Raw genomic sequence first — 19,216 nt, 5'->3', positions numbered from 1 at the left:
TTTTTTTTGTGTGTATGGAGGTTATATATAATTATGGACCGATATGGGTCAATTCTGGCATGGTTTGTTAGAGATCATATACTAACACCACGTAGCAAATTTCAACCGAATCGGATGAAATTTGCTTCTCTTAGAGGCTCCGCAAGCCAAATCTGGGGATCGGTTTATATGAGGGCTATATACAATTATGAACCGATGTGGACCAGTTTGTGCATGGTAGTTAGAGACTATAGCAAGTACTTTACCATGTAGTACATGGTATAGTCTCTAATGCGGCGGATGACAAATCATTCAATTGAGTGCTCAAAAATGCAGGCATTGTCGTGGAGAAGAATGATCCATCTTCGGTGGTCGATTTTCTTTATTTCTTGGAGGATAACTGGCAAACATATGGTTGTATATCATTCAGAATTGACTGTTATACGTTGTTCCAAAAAAAAAAATGGCGTTCATTTGCTTCGTAGTGCTTCGTTTGCAATCAACCCATTTTCGATTTGGTTCATCTTGAAACAATCATACAGTCGGCTGCTATCTACTTTCTGGCTTATACGCGTAAATCCACGATTCATCACCTGTTACGTCAAAGACGTGCTTCGATACACCGCAATCGTATTTTTGGAATATTTCTTTGGATGCATCGACACGAGTCTTTTTTAAGCGATGGGCAACCAACGCGAACAGATTTTTTTAACCTTCAAATGTTCTTGCAATATTGAATGTATGCTTGTTGCACTAACGCCTAAGCTTGTATCAATCCCACAATAGATCTCATGACGATCTTGGTATATCAGTTGGTTCATAGCATCAATGGTTTCCGGAACAACACATGAGTACCTAAAAAACATACAGAAGACTCCAGAAGTCTAATCTGAGGATAGCTTCGATATGGCCCATTTGCAATACCAGCTGGCCTATATCAATGAAAAACTATTTGCGCCAAGTTTCAAGTCGACGGCTGGTTTCGTTCGGAAGTTAGTGTGATTTCCACAGATGGACGGAAAAACCTAGATCGACATAGAATTTCGAGCGCGACCAAGAATATTTTTAATTTTCTGAATTTGAAAACAATATTCCGATGTGTTGCAAACGGAATGACAAAATTAGTATATATATATATATATATATATATATATATATATATATATATATATATATATATATATATATATATATATATATATATATATATATATATATATATATATATATATATATATATATATATATATATATATATATATATATATATATATATATATATATATATATATATATATATATATATATATATATATATATATATATATATATATATATATATATATATATATATATATATATATATATATATAGTATGTTTGAAGATATAACCAAAATTGCTTTCGTTGTTATCAACCCGCCCGCAGAGAAGGAATATGATCACCACAACCATGTTCCAAGAGCAAAATGTTACTTTTTCATGGAAAACATGTAGCATGTTTGTCGAAACCATTTTCTTTTCTCGAAAGTTATGTATATGATTTCCGAAAGCATGTTATGTTTGACAAGAAAAGAATATTTTTGCGACAAAAATGCTACATAGTGGCTGTTAAAAAGTAACATGGTGCTCTTGAAACATGTTTGAGGTGATCATACTTCTTATCTGGGTGCGGCAAAAAATTCTTCCACAAATGTCCTCCCAAAGATGTTCTTTGTTTTGACTACACACACTGAAAAAACAGTGAACCCACCAGGAAAGAAAATTTTAGTTAATTGTTGAAAAATTTGATTAATTGTAGAAAATTTTAACTAAACAGTATTATAAACGCAGATGTCGCTCCGATTTCGCAAAAACAAGTAAAAAATTTTCGACAAATTTGAGAAGATTTATCAGACAAAATTATTATTTTTCACTTATTAAAGAAAATTTCGTAGTTTGAAGGAAAAAAATTGGAGTTCAAAATTGCAAAAATGTCTTTAGTGCCATACGAAGTTCATGATGGACGCATTATTGATAAAATTTACAAATATTAAGGAATTCTGAACTATTTTGTGGGAGACACGAATTTAGTTCATCTTTATACTTCAATTGTGTATAATTTTTTCTTCTGCTTTAGTTAAGTTAACTTACGTACGCAAAAAATTGTTAATGGCATGGAAACTTTCTTAAAACGTAATAATTCCATGAACTAAAAGAGAATAAAATCAGCTTTAGTGAAATATAGGGTTCACTTTTTTTTGAGTGCAGGAAGTTCTTTTAATTAAATTTTTTTATAAATCGCTTTTTCATATTTTAAACAGTAAATAATTTCAAACAGTAACAATTTTGGTCCAAAAAGAACATTTTCACTATTTTTTTGCGACGCTTGTTTTGTTTTTGTTTTTTTTTTGCTGGGAATATGTATAGTGGCAACCCGATATTTCAGACTCACTGAGACTATTCAGGCCATTGTAATACCACAGTGGTGCATTTGTCTCTTATCACTGAGTGCTGCCCGATTCTATGCTAAGTTCAATGACAAGGACCTCCTTTTTATAGCCGAGTCCGAAGCTTTGAAACACTCAGAAATGTCACCATAATTGCTGAGGTGGGATAATCCACCGCTGAAAAACTTTTTGGTGTTTGGTCGAAACTGGGTTTGAAACCCAGTGTATGCAAGGTGGACATGCTAATCAATGCACCAGGGGCTTCGTTGTTATTGTCCAATGCTGCTGAGGGACGCTACGAAAATAAAATTTTCTATAGAAAATAAAAATTCAGTTGTGAAGTTTATTGTCCGACAAAGGCGTTGTTGGCATGAAACTCAGACAAAAAAATTAAAAAGTCTCAGTAATTTTCAGCGTCTGATATTCTTTATTAAAATTTCCTTTTTTCCTACCCTGTTATCACCTTTATTTAGCACAACACAATGTCAATAATTTTGACAAATTAAAAAGAAATGCATTATGCTTACATACCGTATGTCAGTCTTTGTTACAATAACAAAAAATCAGAACATTGTTTGAGTACATGGAGAATATTGTCCGGATGAAAGAATGACAAGAATGGCATTGGAAAAAGCCATATAAACAATTAAAGCAAGACATAAGGAAGGATAAAAAAATGTCTCAATATTTCCCATGACTAAATTTGTTGGATTTTTACAGTGAATATTGAATATACGCTATTTATGTTATACTTACAGTCCTCAAACTATGAATAATTTTTTTTAATACCATAGAAAATATAATGATCTTATACTTTTGAATATCAAGCTCACGGTTCAAACCACAAACTGATGATGCTTAAATTTTTGATTTTCTCAATTTTTTCAGTGTTGTTGACGTAGGCGTTCTGGAGATGTCAAATAATATGCCTTAAGACAACTTGACTGACATACCGCATTATGACAATTTCCTCTTGTTTTGGAATAGTTTTTATTTTTTTGGTGTTTAACATTTTTGTTGACACTCTTGTATCAGAATGTTGACGTTAGCTTCATATGTAAAGTTTTGCCTTGTGGCGGCGGCTCTTCTTGTTTTGTTTTTTGGGAGTAGGGGAGCCAACCATCCTAGCCATAAATGAAGAACAACTTATGACATTTTGATTTTTATGTTAGTATAGTAGGTGCTATTGTTGTAATGATTGTTTGTAATACATTTTTAATGGTTGGTGTTTTTGTAAAAAAAAAAAACAAAAAATAAAATTCTTTGATGTTTTTCGGTAAGAAAAATAAAAATCACGTTGTGGAATTTTGACACTCTACTTGTTGCTTATACCAATGAATGAGAGATATGCTTTCTAAATTTTAAACGAAAGATGCAAAGTCCTCAAAGAATGTCATAGCCTATATTTGAAGCTTTTTTATCTTTAATCTAAATATGCAATTGACTGAGATAATTTAAAGATTATCTATATAACCTACAAATGTTTTTTTTTTTACCTAAAAAATTCTTCAAAAATCTTAGGTTAGGTTGGGTATAGTGGCAGCCCGCTATTTCAGTCTCACTTAGATCATTCAGTCCATTGTGATACCACAGTGGTGAACATACGATTTTAATGGCGAATTGATTAAATTTGTCATTGAACGAATCCAAATGACTCCAATGAACATTACCAGTAACCTATTGTAGAACTAGTTAAGAATTTTTCAATCACGAAATCACCGATGTTAATTAAGATATTAATTGAAAATTTAGCTTTTGAACTCGCCACTAGTTTTAATGAAAAAATCTTCCGGATTTCTCAAGAGTTGTAAGTGGTGGAAGCCAATTCACTCCCTCGCTCTTTACCAGTAACCTATTGTTGTACCAGTTAAGCATTTTTCAATTGTTATAATTGATAGTTTTGTAAAAAAGTATAAAATTAAATCTCCGTAAGAAAAGTAAAAATCACGTTGAGTAATTTGACAGTCTTCTAGTTGCTTAGATCACTGAACGAGATATGTGTTTTCTTTAATTTTAAACCAAAATCTGAATATCCAATTAACTTAGATATAGCATATTGTTGGAGTGAAGCAAATTTCCGAGAATAGTGTCTTAAATTCAAAAATTTTTAAGGCAATTAATTATTTTAATTATTTTAAAGGAAATTTGCTCTTAATATTATGAAATAGGCCTACGTTTTTCAATGCATCAGGTTTGAGGTATAATATGTTTGTTATTCTGTTTGTTCTACACCGAAATACCAACTTCCGAGGGTGAAATTGTAAAACAATCTACACTGAAAAAAACAGTGAAGAAAATTTTTGGTAAATTTTACAAAATTTAGATTATTTTTAGAAAATTTTAACTAAGCAGTGCTAATAAGCCTGACGTCTCGCCGATGTCACAAAAATAAGTCAATATTTTTCAACAAATTCAAGAAAATTTATTAGGCATAATTAATTTTTTTCACTTGTTAACGAAAATTTTGTAGTGTGAAGGAAAAAATTGGAATTCAAAATGGCAAGAATGTCTTTAGTGCCATACGAAGTTCAAGATGCGCGCATTTGTAGTAAAATTTAAAAATTTTAAGTAAATCTTGTAAATCTTTGTGCTTCATTTGTGTATAATATTCACCGTTTTTTAGTTCATTTAACTAACGTGCGAAAAAAATTATTAGAATAAAGAAAACTTTCTCCAAACGTTATAATTCCATGGACTAAAATAAAGTTAAATTGACTTTAGTGAAATAGAGAGTTCAATTTTTTTGATTGTAGTAATGTCCGTCTTTCGGACAGTCTATTTGTTAAGAAAGGTACATTTCTTTGGATCCAAGTAAATTTTTTTGAGTGAATATTCTAGTTTCGTGTGTGAACATTCATCTTTGATATTAGATAAGTCCACCTGCATTATCACCTACCACCCAACCTATCCTAATATAGGGTCACAAGTAAAACGCCATTGCCACATTTTCTCATTCGCCTACGTTTTTAGCACGTTTTTTTGTCACAACAAACAACTTTGTTATGGCAAACATTATTTGCACAGAGAAGAAGGTTTTAACGGAAATTTGTAATAACGTCAACTTATTGCAAGATATAGTTAGGCATACGTCCCAACACACAATATAACATACATAAGAAAAAAACTCTAAATATCCGCCTGTTAGACCGGAACTTGGAAAATGTTCATATTTATGACATAATGAGAGAGAGAGGCAACTTACACTCCAAAGTAAATAAGAGAAATCGTTTTTTAGTCATACCTAAAAGAATAATGACTCCATGAACTTTAGTCATTTTCATTTCATATTCCATTGTAGATGGAGCAAGCGCAACAGCAACAACAAATGCAACATCATCAGCAACAGCAACAACAACAGCAACAGCAACAGCATCAACAACTCCTAAGCAAAATAAAAACTGAGTCAAATGGCCAGGAGAATTTAAATCAGAATTCTGCAACTACTTTGGAAAAACCAAATCAAGTTGAGGCTCCACAACAAACGCAACCCCAACAATTAAATACGAATTCAAATCACAATCCACACCCACAGCATCAGTCTTCGGCATCAGTACAGCAACAACAGCAGCAGCCATTAACACCAAACTCTCAACAGCAACAGAATACCCCAACAATTATTCACACTCAGCAAACGCAACCACTTAATGCCGTTATACAGAATCAGAATCAAAGTCAGAGTAACCCGCAGCAACAACAACAAACCGTAGGACATTCAGTACCCGAAAGTTTTGTGACAATTCAACGACCAACACAGCGAAGGATTCTAACAACAAGTGGAGAACTGTAAGTATAAAGTTAGTGGCTTAATTTAATTACGGAATGTGTAACATACATAGAAAAAAATATTTTTTGTTTTGAGACACTAAACTAAATAATTTTAATTGAAACTTCTTCAATCACTGAAATGATAGTATCAATCACTAACCCCAATTAAAAAATTATTTGATGCTATCATTTTATGTGACTACTTTGATTAAAAAAAATTTAAATACATTAAATATTTGTCAAAATTTTATTTCTATAGAAAACTTTGTCAACATTTTATTTCAAAAAAAAAATTGTCAATATTTTATTTCTATAGAAAATTTTGTCAAAATTTTATTGTTATAGAAAATTTTGTTACAATTTTATTTCTATAGAAAACTTTGTCAAAATTTTATATCTATAGAAAATTTAGTCAAAATTTTATTTCTATAGAAAATTTAGTCAAAATTTTATTTCTATAGAAAATTTTGTCAAAATTTTATTTCTATAGAAAATTTGGTCAACATTTATTGTTTTAAAAAAGTTTGTTACAATTTTATTTCTATAGAAAATGTTGTCAAAATTTTATTTTTATAGAAAATTTTGTCAACATTTTATTTTTATAGAAAATTATGTCAAATTTTATTTTTATAGAAAATTTTGTCAAAATTTTATTTTTATAGAAAATTTTGTGGAAATTTTATTTTTATAGAAAATTATGTCAACATTTATTGTTATAGAAAAGTTTGTTACAATTTTATTTCTATAGAAAATTTTTGTCAAAATTTTATTTTTATAGAAAATTTTGTCAAGATTTTATTTTTATAGAAAATTTTGTCAAAATTTATTTTTATAGAAAATTTTGTCAAAGTTTTATTTTTATAGAAAATTGTGACAAAATTTTATTTTTATAGAAAATTTTGTCAAAATTTTATTTTTATAGAAAATTATGTCAAAATTTTATATCTATAGAAAATTTTGTCAAAATTTTATATCTATAGAAAATTTTGTCAAAATTTTATTTCCAAAAAAAAATGTCAATATTTTATTTCTATAGAATTGGTCAACATTTTATTGTTATAGAAAATTTTGTGAAAATTTTATTTCTATAGAAAATTTTGTCAATATTTTATTTCTATAGAAAATTTTTGTCAAAATTTGATTTCTATAAAAAATTTTGTCAACATTTTATTTCTATAGAAAATTTTATCAAAATTTTATTTCAATAGAAAATTTTGTCAACATTTTATTTCTATAGAAAATTTTGTAAAAATTTTATTTTTATAGAAAATTTCGTCAACATTTAATTTTTATAGAAAAGTTTGTCAAAATTTTATTTTTATAGAAAATTTTGTCAAAATTTTGTTTCTATAGAAAATTTTATCAACATTATATTTCTATAGAAAATTTTGTCAAAATTTTATGTTTATAGAAAACTTTGTTAAAATTTTATTTTTAAAGAAAATTTTGTCAAAATTTTATTTTTATAGAAAATTATGTCAAAATTTTACTTTTATAGAAAATTTTGTCAAAATTTTATTTTTATAGAAAATTTTGTCAAAATTTTATTTTTATGGAAAATTATGTCAAAATTTTATATCTATAGAAAATTATGTCAAAATTTTATATCTATAGAAAATTTAGTCAAAATTTTATATCTGTAGAAAATTTTGTCAAACTTTTATTTTTATAAAAAATTTTGTCAAAATTTTATTTTTATAGAAAATTTTGTCAAAATTTTATTTTTATAGAAAATTTTGTCAAAATTTTATTTTTATAGAAAATTTTGTCAAAATTTTATTTTTATAGAAAATTTTGTCAAAATTTTATTTTTATAGAAAATTTTGTCAAACTTTTATTTTGGTAGAATATTTTGTCAATTTTTTATTTTTATAGAAAGTTTTATAAAAATTTTATTTGTTTAGAAAATTTTGTCAAAATTTTATTTCTATAGAAAATTTTGTCTACATTTTATTTCTATAAAAAATTTTGTCAAAATTTTATTTCTATAAAAAATATTGTCAAAATGTTATTTCTATAGAAAATTTTGTCAAAATTTTATTTCTATACCAATGAATTCAACTAAGATTTTTGTTTGAATTTTTTTTGATTTTTTTGTGTGTTTTTATCAGCTCATTTTGTCAGCATTTCCTTTTTAATGATCACTATTTTTTGTCATCTTTTTCTATAGGGTCAGTGAACATCGTGATCCCGACCAACCTGAACCTATTAACGAATATCAGCGTTTACATTCACCCAGTGATTATGTTCAAATGGCACCACGTAACGAAGATCATCAACATCCACCTGGTACAACTATCTACACTTATGCCACCAATGAAAATGGTCAACAGATAATATGTGCCACGGGTTCACCATCGGGAGCCATTAAATTGGAGTCGATAGAAAAAGAGCATGTGGGCAGCGAAGCTGGTCAACAACATATGCAACATCATACCCAATGTCCAACACCAAATAGTAGTTATACCGAACCTCTAGTGGTCTCAACATCTGCATTGCATCATCAAAATCCCCATAATTTATCAAGTTCTGGCACGCATACCCTACCACATCCGGCGCATATAGGTTCGACCTTACGCTTTGAGGATGATCCTCGTTATAGTACAAATGCCCTCAGTGATAATGGTAATGGTCCGCCACCTTTGTACTATGATCCAAATGTAGGTGATGCCGGAGCGCCTGCAACCCATGGCAATGAGAGTAAAACTTTTACCGATTTGGGTAATGCTCATTATTTGAATTTCTCTTCTACATCCTCGTATCAATTGACTCAGAATAATACTGTATATAGTGTGACAACGGCACCCAATCAACTTATTTCGAATAAGGATCCAAATTTTAGTTTGATCCGTCAACCAATACAATATCAGCCGATGGGATTATATGACACTGTCAATACGGGGGTGCCAGAGCAAGCCCTCTGGTCAACATCTGGAGTTGAATATCCCAATATGGGTTTCGTAAGTATAATTTTTGATTCAACTTATTTGTCATAATTTCACTTTTAAAAATTGCAAAATTGCCTAATTCGCCATCCAAAATTTATGTCATTTTATTTTAAAACCATAAGTATCGATTACTATAGCAGCAGTTAGAGTTTTATGAAATATGTTTTTTTAGAAATTCCATTTTAATGTAAAGTATTGCCTTTAAAAGGAAATTAACCTGGATTTATAACAAATAATCCAACGATTGTCCCTAATATTTTTTAAAGAATTTTTTGCCTCAAAAGAAAACTTCCCTTGCCTAAAATTTCGTTCCTCAGAATAGAAAACTCTTCTTTCAGTCTATGTTTGAACCTCAATATTACCAGTAAAGCAAAAATTTTGCGACTTTTTCAAGGATTGTCATTGGAAGAAAACAATGGGCTCCATCGTGCATAACCAGTAACCTCTTGTTATACCGGTAAAGACTATTCCCTTCATCAAAATGATATATCACCGATTTTAATTAAAATATTAATTTAAAATATAGTTGTTCCCCCCACGATAACTTTTAATGCAGAAAACTTTCGAAATTTGGAGAAAACCAATTGACTCCTTCATGCATTACCAGTAATCTATTGTTGAACCAGTTGATAATTTCAATCATAAAAATGACATTTTAATTAAAATATTAATGTCAAATATATTTTTTCCACTCACGATAACTTTTAGTGCAAAAAAAGTGACGAATTTATCAAGAGTTGAAATTGGAGGAAACGAATTGACTCCTTTGTACATTACCAGTAACCTATTGTTGTACCAGTTAAGTATTTTTGAATCACGACTATTTTAATTAAAATATTAATTTCAAATATATTTGTTCCACTCACGATAACTTTTAATTAAGGTTAGGTTAGGTGGCAGCCCGATGTATCAGTCTCACTTAGACTATTCAGTCCATTGTGATACCACATTGGTGAACTTATCACTTAGTGTTGACCGATTCCATGTTAAAGCGACCTCCTTTTTATAGCCGAGTCCGAACGGCGTTCCACATTGCACTGAAACCACTTAGAGAAGCTTTGAAACCCTCAGAAATGTCACCAGCATTACCGAGGTGGGATAATCCACCGCTGAAAAACTTTTTGGTGTTCGGTCGAAGCTGGAATCGAACCCACGACCTTGTTTATGAAAGGCGGGCATGCTAACCATTGCACCACGGTGGCTCCCAACTTTTGATTAAAAAAAAAAAACTTTCGAATTTAGTTCAAATTGGGGGAAACCAATTGACTCCTACATGCATTACCAGTAATATATTGATTTTAATTAATATAATAATTTTAAATATAGTTGTCCCACTCACGATAGCTTTTAATGCAAAAAACTGGCGAATTTATCAGGGGTTGAAATTAGAGGAAATGAATCGACTCCTTTGCACTGTACCTGTAACCTATTGTTGTACCAGTTAAGTATTTTACAATCACAAAAATGATATCAATCTCCGATTTTAATTAGAATATTAATTTATAATGTAATGTTGTTACTCACGATTGTTTTTCATGAAAAAACTGGCAAATTTTTTAAGGGTTGCTACTGGAGGAAACCAATTGATTTTCTGGTGTATTACCAGTATCCTGTTACTGCGCCAGTTAAACATTTAGAGTTTAATTAAAAAATTTGGTGATATTTCTGTGTAAACACTTTCCTCGAACATCACATGAGATATAATGGTCAATTTATCAATAAATGAAAAGCGTACTCCTTTTTGGGGCCGAGTTTAAACTTTGTGACCGTAATATTGGGTCCCGCTTGTATTCCAATTTTACATGGTTGAATTAATGAAAATAATGTCAACATTACTAAGTATTTTAACCAATGCCTGAGTTAGGTTCTCACATCATCACCATTCTATTAATTAAAAATCGTCCATCCCATAACACTTATCAGCCTCTTTTGATTTTTTATTTCCATTTTTTGGCCCCTGCCGTTCACAACATCTCCCCACACTCTCCAAAATCTAATAATACCACACACCCACACAAAACAAACATCGAAACATTATGAATGTTAACAATTCTAATATCTAGAATTATCATCACCAGGTGGTTGAGGAATATAATCCCAGTAATATACCATCAGCATCATGGTCACCAGCAACATCAATTGGATATGATTCGGGTTTGCATCCTCCTCCATTTACCGAGGCCAAATGTGAACAATGCGGATCCGTGCTAGTGCGTAAAGGGAACGATATATTTTGTCCAAGTTGTAGTACACCCAATTACCGTCCAATGCGTATGGGTCCAAGGCAAACGAAACCCAAAGCAGCGGCAACCAATAATGCAAATAATCGACGAACTGGTGTCACTTGTGCCAATTGTTCGACAAATTCGACAACTCTATGGCGACGAAACAATGAAGGCAATCCGGTGTGTAATGCTTGTGGTCTATACTACAAACTGCACAATATGAATCGTCCTTTGTCGATGAAAAAAGAGGGAATACAGAAGAGAAAACGTAAGCCAAAGAATAATGGTGTTGGCCAAATGAGGCCTCCTTTGCCAAGTAAGAAGAGAAATTCAAAAGACTACTTGAATTTTGATTGATTGTGATTTTGTTTTCATTTTTTAGGTCTACCTCCAGGCGGTGGCTCTCTAATGATACCCAATGGAACTTTATATCCATCGCAGGTTTCCCCTATGGGTTTACCCTTAAATGCTCAAACATCTAGCCATAATGATCTGCAGGATATGACAACAGGAAGTCCACGTAATATATCGATTGTTAATCCAGAAATGACTTTAAATATGTCACGACCGCATGTCACATCCGATAGTCAGTCACCGTATAGTAATCCGCCTTCTCAGAGTCAGTCACCTCAGTTGCCGAGTGCTCAGAATTTCAAGTAAGTAAAAGGAGATAAAAACTCTTGCAGGGCATGTAACAGTTAAAGGACATTTGTCATTGAAATAGAACCAACGACATAATTTCGTAAATACAATGTAACTTTTCATGGTTGTAATGAACTTTCTAACCTACTAATGAAAATGTTCATTGCCGGCATGAAAATGTTACATTTTCCCAATCAATGATGATTTTCGCTAAATCTTTACGAAATTTTGCTTGTAAAATTTTACATTTTTAAATTGTCATTGAAATTGAGCCAATGCAACGATTTCCTAAATACAATGTAACTTTTCGTGGTTGTAGTGAACTATGTGTATTATTAATGAAGATTTTCATTGTCGATATGAAAATGTTTCATTTGAAAGATGGTCGTTGCAAAATCTTTTTGAAATGTTTATTGGGTGTAAGACTTTTACACTGTAAGCTAAAGTTTAACGAAAATTGTCATTGAAATTGAACAAAGGCAACGATTTCCAAAATTCAATATATCTTTTCTTTCTTGTAATGAACATTGGGTAATATTTATGTATACTTTCATTGACGACATGAAAATGTTCCACTCTTCCCATTGAAAAATGCTCTTTGCTAAATCTATATCAAATTTTGTGAAATTTTTCACAGTTTTTAAGAAAAATTTTCATACTTTAACATGACATTTAACCCTTTCACTACCGAATTAAACCTAACGTTAAAAACTTTCATTTTTCCTCTGTTTCTACTCGTACTAACAATATGTAGAAAAAATATTGAAATTTGGAAGGTCTACCTCAATTATTTATAAAGTTATATGTTTTTGTTTCGAAAACTTTATTCTTGAATTGTGACCAAATGGTCATACGAAACTAAAAGCTATTTGGCCTGTAATATCTGCTGAAGTGTTGGGCCATAGTTTTTATATGAATATCCATTTACTAGAGACGTACAATAGAAAAATTGTCTCAAAGTTGTGTATTTTTCGTTTATGAAAATACATTTTAGTGCCCAGCAATATGGAAAATATTTATATTTTATTTAGATAAGACTCTCTAATTTAAAATATCATCGAGAAATAAATCCAAACTAAGTGGGGAGTTAGAGTTTGGAGCTGTTTTCGAATGTCCTCTGTAGTGGACATCGGTAGTGAAAGGGTTAATGATGAAAGTTAATGAAAAAGATGGGAGCCACTGTGGTGCAATGGTTAGCATGCCCGCCTTGCATACACAAGGTCGTTGGTTCGATTCCTGCTTCGGCCGAACACCAATAAGTTTTTCAGCGGTGGATTATCCCACCTCAGTAATGCTGGTGACATTTCTGAGGGTTTCTAAGCTTCTCCAAGTGGTTTCACTGCAATGTGGAACGCCGTTCGGACTCGTCTATAAAAAGGAGGTCCCTTGTCATTGAGCTTAACATGGAATCGGACAGCACTCAGTGATAAGAGAGAAGTGCACCAATGTGGTATCACAATGGACTGAATAGTCTAAGTGAGCCTGATACATCGGGCTGCCACCTAACCTAACCTGACCTAACCTAACCTAATGAAGAAGATTTCGTAAAATTAACGAAGATAATTCTTTCCTTGTAAATCAATGTTAATAATTAAACGGATATCTCCTTAATTGGAGGCATTACCAAATGGACCGATAAAAATTTAATCCGATACACGTTTTTGTGAGCCTAAAATACCAGAATATTTACAATTTCCGGCAAATCGAATAAAAACTACGGTTTCTCGAAACCCAAGGTGTTAAATCGGGAGATCGTTCTTATGGGGGCTATACTAAAATATGGACCGATACTCACCGTTGTCGGCACACCTCTTTATGGCTCGAAAATACCTCTAGATTTCCAATTTCAGGCAAATAGGATAAAAACTTCGGATTTTAGAAGCCCAAGGAGTAAAATCGGGAAATCGGTCTATATGGGGGCTATACCAAAATATGGACCGATACTCACCATTTTCGGCACACCTCTTTATGGTCCTACAATACCTCTAGATTTCCAAGTTCAGGTAAATTGAATAAAAACTGCGGTTTCTATAAGCCCAAGACCCCAAATCGGGAGGTCGGTCTATATGGGGGCTATACCAAAATTTGGACCGATGCTCACCATTTTCGGCACACCTCTTTATGGTCCTAAAATACCTCTAGATTTCCAATTTCAGACAAAGTGGATAAAAACTACGGTTTCTATAAGCCCAAGACCCCAAATCGGGAGGTCGTTTTATATGGGGACCATACAAAAACATGGACCGATACTCACAATTTTTGGCACACGTATTTGTGGTCCTACAATACCTCTAGATTTCCAATTTCAGGTAAATTGAATAAAAACTGCGGTTTCATAAGCCCAAGAAGTGAAATCGGGAGATCGGTCTATATGGGGGCTATACCAAAATATGGACCGATACTCACAATTTTTGGCACACGTGTTTGTGGTCCTACAATACCTCTAGATTTCCAAGTTCAGGTAAATTGAATAAAAACTGCGGTTTCTATAAGCCCAAGAAATAAAATCGGGAGATCGGTCTATATGGGGGCTATACCAAAACATGGACCGATACTCGCAATTTTTGGCACACGTATTTGTGGTCCTACAATACCTCTAGATTTCAAATTTCAGGCAATTGGATAAAAACTACGATTTCTATAAGCCCAAGACCCCAAATCGGGAGGTCAGTTTATATGGGGACTATATCAAAACCTGTACCGATATAGCCCATCTTCGAACTTGACCAGTCTGCAGACAAAAGACGAGTTTGTGCAAAACTTCAGCACGATTGCTCCATTATTGAAGACTGTAGCGTGATTACAACAGACAGACAGCCAGACAGACGGGCATGGTTATATCGTCTTAGAATTTCTCCCTGATCAAGAATATATATACTTTATATAGTCGGAAATCGATATTTCCATGTGTTACAAACGGCATGACAAACTTATTATACCCCCATCACCATTCTATGGTGGTGCGTATAAAAATCGTGTTATATTTTTGGAACAACATAAACCAGGACAGCGTGGAAACGTTTATTGTCTTTGTATAAATAGGAAGAATTCGAAACTATCACTGAAGCCAACTAAAAACTTTATTGATCCAATTAAATATTTAATTAATTCAATACATTTATGTGATTGATTGAGTTTTGATTAAACACTAAATTGAAATTAATTATTTCAATTAAAAAGTTCAAATTCAATTAAAATTTTAATTGAAAAAATATTGGTAATAATTTTTCTGGGTTATATACAGTGCAACCCCTCGAAATTGGATACTCACGGTCACCTGAATTTTTTCCACATTTGGGAGGGATTAAGTTATCAGAGGTTTATTTTAATATTTTAATATAGCAATCATGTCACGGCAAATATCCACTTTTGAGAGGTCTTCGGTTTTCTGAGTGTCCCAGTTTGAGAGGTTTTCACTGTATATATTTTTTTTTATATCAGAAATATTACAAAATTAAATTAAAAACGTCTTTGACATCTATATAGTATAAGAATTAATTTATTATTTATTTATATTTATTATTTTTTTTATATTTATTATATTTCCAGAGTACCCTCCATTGATGTACCCCGAACAACACCGACTAATGAAATTCCTACCAGTGTTATAACACGTACTGGTCTACCAGAGCGATCAACAAATAATTAGGGTCTTATTTATGCTAATGCGTCCCAAAGAAATTGTAAATTAAAAAAAAAAAAAAAAAAAAAAACAAATATGTAAAATTAATATCCGGAATATTAATAAAAATAGTTAAGGCAGCTAGGTAATCCAAAGTAATACGTTTAATAATGAATATACCAAAACGAATTATTATGAAGGCAATTAAATATAAGCATATATATCACATTTATTTCTTATATGGCTTTTAGTAGGTAGATTGTAGCCTTCATTATAAAAGACATTTTAAGAATATTGTATATATAAAGAAACTTAATTTGCATTGGGGAATACATCTTGGTAAAAATATTCGTTATATTTATAATCACTATTGCGAACTTCCTAAAATTTTAAATATTGCTCACAAGAAAAAAACAATAGTTTAATTATTTTTTTTATATTGTAATCAATATAAAGCTCTCGGTTACTGAATGCGGTAAAGATGTGAATATAAACATTTACTCGGCAATTGAATGGAATTTATGACAATCGTATCCATGATTGCATACAGAGAGTTTAAAGCGAATCCTTTAATAGCACCAGAAAAACTTAAAAATATTTCATTTTCATGTTCATTTGACAAACGCCGTAATAATATTGTTAAAAAAATTGAAGTTCTGATTTAATAAAAAAAAACGCTTTTGTTTTAATTAAATATATCTTTGACTATATGCTTATCTATCCCTAATAAATTATGCGACTAAATATTTATTCGGCATTGAGAGTTAAGATTCTTAATTAATATATTAATTAGTATTAATTTCAAGAGACTACTTTACTATAATTTTTATATTCCAAATCTTACAAAACAAAACAATTACTTACATTGCAATGTCAAATTATTTTAAATAATTTGTTATTTGTAAACTATAACTTATAAATTATATTTAGATAAAATTTATATAGACAATAGAGAAAAATATCTTAAAATTTATATTTGTAAAAATAAAAATAAAAATACGAAAAAATAACGAATAACCTTGTCGATATCATGTACTACATTTGCGTAAAATGGTACTCTAAAAACAAAACTGGACTTGTAACAGGTTGGCTGATAAGAACCCGGTCTAACAAAGAAAAACACATTTTTTGTCAAAATTCGTTTTTATTATTCAACATAACAAGTTGGCTGATAAGTCCCCGGTCTGACACATAGATGGCGTTGCTAGTATTAAATACATACTAGCCTTCCTGGCACTCGAAAATCGAGTGCATTGTAAGCCTTTAACTGGTGGTATAAAGGTCCTAGATGATATGGAACTCTAGCGAATTCTATATCCACATATCATACAATTTACACACTTCGCTTTAGTTAGTTTTTAAAACAGTCTTCTGTAACTGATATTTTACATTGTTCTTCTATAGTGTGTGCAAGTAAAGTTAAATCGGAGTAGTGGTACACTATTTATACAAATGTAACCACACATTTTTAGAAAGTTTTATAAAATGTAGTGTTCCTTTATGTTACTCATTTGAGGTTGGTTCAAAGGTCGAGTTCATCCGCTTAAATTGAGAATAAATCTGTAAGAAGAGAAAGAAATTACAACTTTTTTGAAAAACATTATTATAACTTGGTGAGGAATGGTCCAAAGCATAATTTTAAAAATCCAGCGTGCAATAATATTAGGCTAACATAAAAACATGTAAAAAGTTTTTTTCTTTAAAATTGATTATTAAAGAAAAGTAACAGAGAAAAAAAGACTACTTTAGTGTGATAATGTGAACTTAATACCCACCTTTATTGAAAAATTATAAAAACAAACTTTTCGCATACTCTAAATTTTTATAAAATGGAATTTTTAAAGCCACATATTATGGATTTCAATTAAAGCAAAATAATTTATTGTTTCAAAATTTCTCAAGCGAAATACATGTAATAATAGTATTGCTAACTCCTTTAAAAATATGTACGGCTAACTGATCATTTCAGTACTAAAACAAAAAGCCGTCCATCTCACTCCCCCACCCACCTTATCTATTACAATCGTTTGTCTATACAAAAAAAAAAAAAAAAAAACATTATGTTTCCCCCATTGCTAAAACTCCCTCTCTTCCCTCTATCACTGCTCTCTCAAAATATTATTTCTATAGAAAATTTTGTTAAAATTTTATTTCTATAGTAAATATTGTAAAAAATTTTAGCTAAACTAACGCTAAATTTAGCTTATTTTTATTGGAAAAAAATATGTTTGTATATAGTTCAATTTTATTATTATTTTTCGAAATTTTCCAAATCCCAATGAAATTTTATTAAGTATGTGTCAAACATTTCATGAACTAAACGTGGGTATTAAGTTCAATGATCGTACACGTAAATTCAATGTGATCTAACGCAAAAGAAAATTTTCATACGATGCCCAAATATACTAACAATGAACTACAGTATGGTTAAAATGGTTATGAATTGTCGCCAATGATGTTGTTCTTTACTTTTTTCTTCTATGAGAGGGCGTAATTTCGGGAGTTGTAGTTATAAAGTACACCAGAGTATTAAATTTCCCTGGTTTTAACAACGCTTAGTGAAAATCTCAAAACATAAATTATAATTTATTTCAATTTTCGAACGGTGTAATGTATTTAGTTCGTTCTTGCTATAAAACAGTTTACTTTTTCTGCGAATGTACATAAACATTTCATACGAACATTTTATTCTCTTTTACAATTTCGTATGAAATTTGTAGTTATCCAAAATATACCCCCATTGTAACAACCATATATCCATATATGGCATCCCTATAGAAACAGGCTTAAAATTAAAATTAAAATGGTGTAATTTATTGTTTAAATTTTCTTGAATAAAATTAGTATAATATAACTTTTCAAAATTACTATTTCTAACGCCTTTAGAAATATATACGGTGTAATTTATTTAGTTCATTCTTACATAAACATTTCATACGTACATTTTATTCTCCTTTATACTGTTGTATGAAGTTTTAGTTATCAAAAATATACCCCCATTGTAACAAACATATATCCGTATATGGCATCCCTATATCAGCAGGCTTAAATAAATTTAAATTAAAATAATGTAATTTATGTTTCTAAATTTTCTTTAACAAACTAAGTACAAAATATTACTTTTCAAAATTACTATTGCTAAATATCACAATGGACTGAATAGTCTAAGTGAGCCTGAATCTTTAGAAATATATACGGCTAACAGATCACGTAAAATATAAAACCACACTCCCACACCCACCCTATCTATTATCATCTTACAATTCTATTATTCCCATTGCTTTAGCTCCCAATCAACTCTCACATTATCATTCTCAAGCTTACTCTCCCCCATGCCAACATAACAAAAGCCAACACACAATGTACACACACCCATCCACACGCTACAACAAACCAAACAACAACTCTCTCGCTCTCACTCTCAAACTACAACACAACAACGACAACAACGTCAATAATTTTAGAAAAATGCAATTTTCTCCATGAAAAATGCATCAATTTAAAAAATTAAGGCGATTCGCCATATCTACAGAAAATTACCTTTCATTTGATACCACATTTATCGCATAATACCCCCGCACACGCCCACAATATGTACCCAAAAAAAA

General features: G+C 30.8%; 1 protein-coding gene across 3 annotated transcripts in view; it reads left to right on the top strand.

Moving 5' to 3' along the window:
- GATAe (endoderm-specific GATA factor) overlaps positions 1–16,025 on the top strand; it is a 67,874-nt gene extending 51,849 nt beyond the window's left edge. For 2 of the 3 annotated variants that reach the window (XM_075289254.1, XM_075289252.1), the window contains 5 exons: positions 5,705–6,189; positions 8,342–9,131; positions 11,183–11,660; positions 11,727–12,000; positions 15,536–16,025. In XM_075289254.1, the coding sequence (XP_075145369.1) occupies positions 5,705–6,189; positions 8,342–9,131; positions 11,183–11,660; positions 11,727–12,000; positions 15,536–15,635 (2,127 nt within the window). In that variant the 3' untranslated portion in view covers positions 15,636–16,025. The remainder of the gene's footprint in view (positions 1–5,704; positions 6,190–8,341; positions 9,132–11,182; positions 11,661–11,726; positions 12,001–15,535) is intronic. The other variant, XM_075289253.1, reaches the window with a different exon arrangement.
- The last annotated feature ends 3,191 nt before the right edge of the window (positions 16,026–19,216 follow it).

Source organism: Haematobia irritans, chromosome 1 (assembly GCF_050003625.1).
Source record: "Haematobia irritans isolate KBUSLIRL chromosome 1, ASM5000362v1, whole genome shotgun sequence".
Lineage (NCBI taxonomy): Eukaryota > Metazoa > Arthropoda > Insecta > Diptera > Muscidae > Haematobia > Haematobia irritans.
The sequence above is the reverse complement of the archived record's forward strand: the minus strand, read 5'-3'. Positions and strand labels throughout refer to the sequence as shown.